This window comes from Chinchilla lanigera, unplaced genomic scaffold (assembly GCF_000276665.1).
Source record: "Chinchilla lanigera isolate Chin_1 unplaced genomic scaffold, ChiLan1.0 scaffold00054, whole genome shotgun sequence".
NCBI lineage: Eukaryota > Metazoa > Chordata > Mammalia > Rodentia > Chinchillidae > Chinchilla > Chinchilla lanigera.
The window spans coordinates 10,209,686-10,216,115 of NW_004955455.1; the positions used below are offsets into that span (position 1 = coordinate 10,209,686).

At 44.2% G+C, this 6,430-nt stretch overlaps 1 protein-coding gene across 1 annotated transcript in view; it reads right to left on the reverse strand.

Moving 5' to 3' along the window:
- Svop (SV2 related protein) overlaps positions 1 to 5,611 on the reverse strand; it is an 83,451-nt gene extending 77,840 nt beyond the window's left edge. The window contains exon 1 of the mRNA XM_005396479.2: positions 5,381 to 5,611. Coding sequence (XP_005396536.1) covers positions 5,381 to 5,415 — 35 coding nt within the window. The 5' untranslated portion in view covers positions 5,416 to 5,611. The remainder of the gene's footprint in view (positions 1 to 5,380) is intronic.
- Positions 5,612 to 6,430: the final 819 nt, after the last annotated feature.

Below are 6,430 nucleotides of genomic sequence, written 5' to 3' on the forward strand. Positions count from 1 at the left end.
AGAAGGATCATTGAGAGTTCAAGATCAGCCTGGGCTACAAAGGCCAGCCTGAACTGCATAGGGAGACCCTGTCTCAAAAAGACAAAAGAGAAAGACAGAGAGAGAGAGAGAGAGAGAGAGAGACAGACAGACAGACAGACAGACAGAGACAGAGAGACAGAGAGACAGAGAGACAGAGAGAGAAGAGAGAGGGTTACAGTTTTAAAGAACATAGGGAGAAGGTAGCATTTGACACTGACAAAGAGGAAACCAATACCCTGGAGAGTTCTGGGTAGAGGGAATGGTACCCACTGAGGCAGGAGCCTACCTCACAGGGCTGAGGAATGGCAGGGATGCTGGAGTGGCCTGCAGCAGCATGAACTGGAGAGTGGAAGAGGTGAGGTCTAAGGGAGCTAAATGAGGCTTCTAAGTGGAGGAGAGCTCCAGCTGCTGTATTGGCATGCGATGTAGGGAGACAATGGCAGGAACAAGAGACCAGCCTGGAGACCGCTGCAACCCCCTGGGGGCCACAGCAGAGGTGGAGAGAAGGGTTTGGAGTCTTGGGTGAAGCTTAGAGGCAGGACCAGTAGGATTTCCTGACATGCTGAAAGAGACATACGGGAGAGAGAAAGAAGTCTAAGTTGATTCCCAAGTTTTTAGCCCAAATGAGGTGGGTTTAGTGACTATAACCTGCAATAGAGAAGCCAAAGAGGAACAGAATGGAGGAGAGATAAAGAGTTCAAGTTTGGACATGGCCTTCGCACCAAATCAGACACTCTCTTGGTGCTCTGCAAAGGGGACTACAGCTTCCAGGTGCCTTAGGACCTGAGCAAGTTGAGAGTGAGGGGAACAGACCAGAGTGGAGGAACCCCAGCACCATTCTCTGAGCCCCTGCCTTGAGCCAGGCCCCGCACTGAAAGCGTCCCACTGATTGGTTCCTCACTGCTTACAACCGCACAACCTCATAGGTACCATGACACATCTGGCTTTCTAGGTGAGCATCCAGTCTTGAGAGATGAAGTCACTGGCCTAAAGCCACTTCAGTGGCGAGTGGCAGAACAAGAGTTTGAACCCAGCTCTGCCTGACTCAGATGCCACATTTTACCTCTCTTACTGGCTAAACCCAGCAAAAGCCAGGGGAAGGTTCAGTGAAGTGTTGGACTTAAGCTTTATCTTGAAAAACAGGTTTTGTAAGAAAGGAGAAAGAGAGTGGCATGCAAAATCAAGTCCTAACAACTTGTCACTGGCTGCAAGGCCCTGTATGACCAGGCCCTGCTGTCCTTTGCAGTCTTCCCTTGAGCTAATTGTTCATTACACTCCATTGATCATGGCACATCAAGCTCTTTCTATTCAGGCCTTTTACCCATATGGTTCCCTCTGCTGGAATTCTCCTCATCCTGTCTCTCTCTCTCTCTTTTTTTTCTGGATGACTCCTACACATTTCTGGGAGCTCAGCTGAACTCTCACTTCCTCAAGGAAGTCTTCCCTCATTCTCCCCCTTCCCTATCTAGAACTAGTCCTTGATAGCTCATAAGGCAATCCTTTAATTATGTGTGCAGTGATGTGTTCAATGTGCCTCTCTTCCACCAGACCAGTGACGTCCAGTGGAATTTGGGAAATTATCGCAACTATAGAAGTACTCCAGACTTATGCCACCCAGGATGGTAGCCTATCGGGCACCTGAAATGGGGTTAGTATTTGTTTTTTTGATGCCGGGGATTGAACCCAGGGCCCTGTGCATGCTAGGCAAGTGCTGTTCCACCGAGCTGCATCCCCAGACCAGCATTTGCAGTGTGAACATTTGAAATTACTCAAGTACTGATTTAAAATTTTTTTACATATTTATATTATATACTATACCATATAAATTATTTCTTATGTAAAGTAGATAATTTAAGTTTAAATCTAAATAGCCACATAGAGCTAGTGGCTTCCAAATGGGACAAAGAGCTCTAGACTGTGAGCTCCTCAAAGGTCCTATTCAGTTTTAGAATCCCTTGTACAGTTGGTACCCAGTTAAACCACTGAATGAATGAGTCAGTCAACATGTATATCCATCAGTGTGGTCTGGGAAACTTAGTTTCAGGAAATCATTCCATGGGTTGGTGTACAGCTTAGTGGTAGAGCCTTTGCCTAACATATGCAAGGCCTTGGGTTCAATCTCTAGCCCTGGACAAAAAAGAAATTATGCTAGAAGAGATCTAAAGAAAACGTTTTACTTGTACACCCAATAAGCAGAAGTGTGTACAAAATCTCAGCCACTTGAATCTGCTATTTGTGACATTGTCCCTGGGTGAACAGCAGGTAAAAGGCAAGGGGGTTTGTGATTTCAGATGAACCATCCAGAGCTGTGTGAAGGTGCCCCCAGGTGCAAGAAAGGACTATTTACTTGGGCACCCGCATTCCCTTTCCCCCTCCCTCGGCCCTGTAAACTACTTAGCGGCTTATAATCTATTAACACCTGGCCTCCCACGGGACTGAGTCCAGTCCAAAGTCCACTCTTGCCAACCCTTTACAAGGCGCGCAGGGTTTTTAAAAAACCATATTGTTCTCAGGAAATCTGTTGCCTGCAATCTGTGTCTAATATATGGGGGGAGTGTGGTTTAAAAAAATCTCAGTCGTGATTTGTAACCCACTCAGATTCACACGGCTCTTTCCTTTAGCTTACTTTTTTTATATATATAAATTGAGGTCAGTGAATTCCAGGGCTAATTTTTACTTCATTCGAATGCAGTTTGGGGTTTTCAAATAATGACTTTTGGGAGACCAGCAATAGTGAATCCACATACTTTGTTCTTCTAAATGATTTTTAAATGTAAGCACAATACAATAACTAATGTATGCTATTTGATACCTGCCAAACATTTAGCACACATTATCTCATTTGATCTTTACAATAACTGTATGAATCAAGTCCTATTACAATACCATTTTGGGGAGAGACACTGAGGATTGAGCCTAGGGTCTTGTACGTGCTCTACTCCTGAGCCACCCCTTCACCCCATGATACCAATTTTATAGCTGAAAACTGTGTCTCAGAAAGGTTAACTTATTTGCTTAAAGTAACACAGCCAGCAGGGTCAGGATTTGAACCCAAGTATGTCTGGCCCAGAGCAAATGTTCTCAAGCAGTACACAATTTAGCCTCTAACAGATATGATGTGTACTTGTGTCTACCAAACATCAGAAAGAATCATCAAGAAACAACTCAGAAGAGGGAGACTTACCTTTCATTCTTGTGCTTCTCTCTGAGTTTTATTTACTATGTTAATTTTATTTATAATACATTTATATTAAAAATTAAATTAATTTTTATGTTCCTGGGGATTTAACTTAGGGCCTTCATAGTGGGCTATAACCCTAGCCATTTTATTTTTTAAATTTTGATATGGGGTCTTGCTAAGTTGCTGTGTAACTCAGGCTAGGTTTTTTTGTTTGTTTGTTTTTGTTTTTTTGGTTTTTCTCCGGTACCAGGAACCGAACTCACGACCTTGCACATGCCAGGCAGGCGTTTTTTGCCGCTGAGCTAAATCCCCAGCCCCCAGGCTAGGTTTTGATCCTCTTGCCTCAGCTGCCCAGAATGCTGGGATTACAGGTGTGTGCCACCATGCCTAGCTCTAAATTAATCTTTTTTGCTAGTACTAGGGATTGAGCCCAAGGCCTCATGCCTGCTAACCGAGCACTTTCCCACTGAACTACATCTAAAAGCTAAAAGCTAAATTAATTTTTAATTAATTAATTTTTCTGCTCTATCACTGATTTAGCTCCCTATTTTTACTCCTTTTTAATTAAGGAAAGAATTGTTATAATAGGGGGCTGGGGATTTAGCTCAGTGGCAAAAGCACCTGCCTGGCAAGTGCAAGGTCAAGAGTTCAATTCCTGGTACCAGAAAAACAACAACAACAAAAAAAAATTGTTATAATAATAGCATGTCTAGATATTAGATTAAGTATACATAAATCTTTTACAAAATTCATATGCTCTGACATTGAAAATTTATATCAGTAAAACTAAAGTGCCAATATATACAATATTCTTATTCTCAGCACCAAACGTTATAATTCAATTTTTGAATTATTTTTATTTTGGGATAACAGTTTGGTTTTTGAACATATTTATTTCCAGTGAAAGTGGTAGGTTTTCCTTGAGAGATCTGCACTTCAATCATTTACCTTTTATGTACTCATACATCGACGGCTAGTTGTTATAACTAGGTAGGCATCCTTCTCCGTTTGTGAAATAGTACTGTATTCATAAATCATGCTATTTGTGGATCAATTAATAAAAGCTTCAAAGTAAAATCTAAATTAATTAAATTTTAAAATAAAAATTAATTCCATACTGATTGAGAAGTAAGCATTACAATCCCCTTCTGTACTCAGAGCCTCAGAGAGCTGTATCCGTCACACTAAAAGTCACTTGGGAGAATTCTTTAGGAGCTCAAAGAACGAAAAACACCATTTTTTAAGTCAAGAAAATACACACAGGCTACACATTATTGTTAATAACGTATCTTTTCCAACAAACCTAAATAGAATCTGCTTTACCATCAAATGGCTCGTGATTCTAAAAATTAAAGCAAAACCCACCAGAAACGTGCTTTTTAAAATGCCCCCTTAGACACTTGGAATTCGCTTAACAAATCACCATCTGCTTGTGGTAAAAAAATATCTGTAAGCCCCTCTGCAAGGCCTCTGTTCATTCCATTGCCTGGTTGTACTCTTCCAGGATTTTTTAAGCAAATCTGGCATTCCTAAAAAATTCCCGTCCTCAAAGGAGCATATTCCTGATGCTCCCAGCAGCGAGTCTCACTCCAGCTAGATGTTAGAAAACCGTTTCATTCAGAAGGCGAGAGGTTTCAGCGACGGCGGCGCGCAAGCCTCTTTCTCACACACTCCATAAACAACAGGACTTTACCCAAGCCAAGCCTCTCCTCTAGGAAGGAACCTCAGTTTTTTAGAAACCGGTTTGCAACATCGCATCATTCATTTCCAAAAGACCTTGCAGCAAAATCAGGAATTTCTCAGCACACGAGAAGGGCTGAAAAGGACCCAGGTCGCCGCACAGACTCATCAATTCGGTCCACATTTCCAAAGAGCAGCTAACGCTTTCTTCAAACACAGACCTCACAATTCCCTTTAGGATAGCGAGCAATTAAAAGGGAAAATATGATACCCGTGGCTCCCGATAGGATCCTGACCGATCTGAAAAATGGAACTGAGTCAGAGACAGAGCAGCTGGGTTGCCCGGGGAGGAAAATGGCTTATCTGCTCCAGGCCTAATTCCTTCCTTTGAAACAGTTCGCTTTAAATTCAGGAAGCCATGCAGAGATGCACCCCCTGCAGCTTTGCGTTTCTTAAAAGAAAGCCTGTCTGCCTCTCACTCGCCCCCATGGTACTCACGGCAGCTGCCTGAGCTGGAATAAGTCCTCCTCCATGTCCGCGCTGCGCCAGGACGAGCCCTTTTCATGGCCTTACATGGTAGTGGTGGATGACGAGGGTCGGGGTTTCAGCACCGGGACGCCGGACAGCTCCCGCGCCGCGTCCTCCCTCGGGCGGCAGCTGGTGGGGGAGGGAGTCGCCCGGGACCAGCCCACGAGACAAAGCCGCGGCCGCCAGGAGACCGCGGCGAGAGTGGGCGGAGAGGAGGAGGCGGGGGGCCGAGCAAGCTGCGCGGGGAGAGGGGGCGGGGAGAGCCCTTCTGCTCAGAGCAATTCACAGCCGCGCTGCGTGTGGCTGGTGGTCCTCGCCGGGTGCCCACAGGAACACATCAGCCTGCGAAATGGCTATCGAGATAGCAATGCAGCCCCTTTGCCAGATGATGCCTGTCTCTGAATGTTTATTTGTAGGGATTCCCTCGCGTTATCCGTTATATTCCAGAAACCCACGTTGCTCTAAGGAAGACAGAGTATGAGTTTTTAAATATACACATTTGGCATTAAAAGTGCTGTTTATTAAGCACCTACTGCGTGTCAGGCATTGCATTAGGCACCCGGACATATTGTCATCCTGGGACTGAAGGTCTAGTGAAAGGAATCTAGAGAGAAGTATGTTAAGTATGAGAAGGCCAAAGATAACTCATTGATTCACCCAACAAGCATCATGGAGTGACTTCTACCATCCTGACTCTGAGAAATCCAAAACATTCGAATAAGGCAAAGTCCTGGCTTCTGGTCCTGCCTATTGTTCCCCCTACACCCCTCCCACTAGACTTTGTATGCTCAATAAATATTTGTTGAATGACTCTCGATTCCATCCCAGACCAATTGAGCCCGACCTCCTGGACGTACGACCAGAGAGGTTTTTTTTTTTCTTTTTAAAAATTTCTTCCAATACCCCCAAGTGAAAACCTTTGGTCTAATGTGAGTAAATGAAGAGAAATTATACAGCGGGAAACTACAGCAATGACCTGTGACCGCAACTGGCAGGAAGTTTGAGAGTGATGACTGGAAA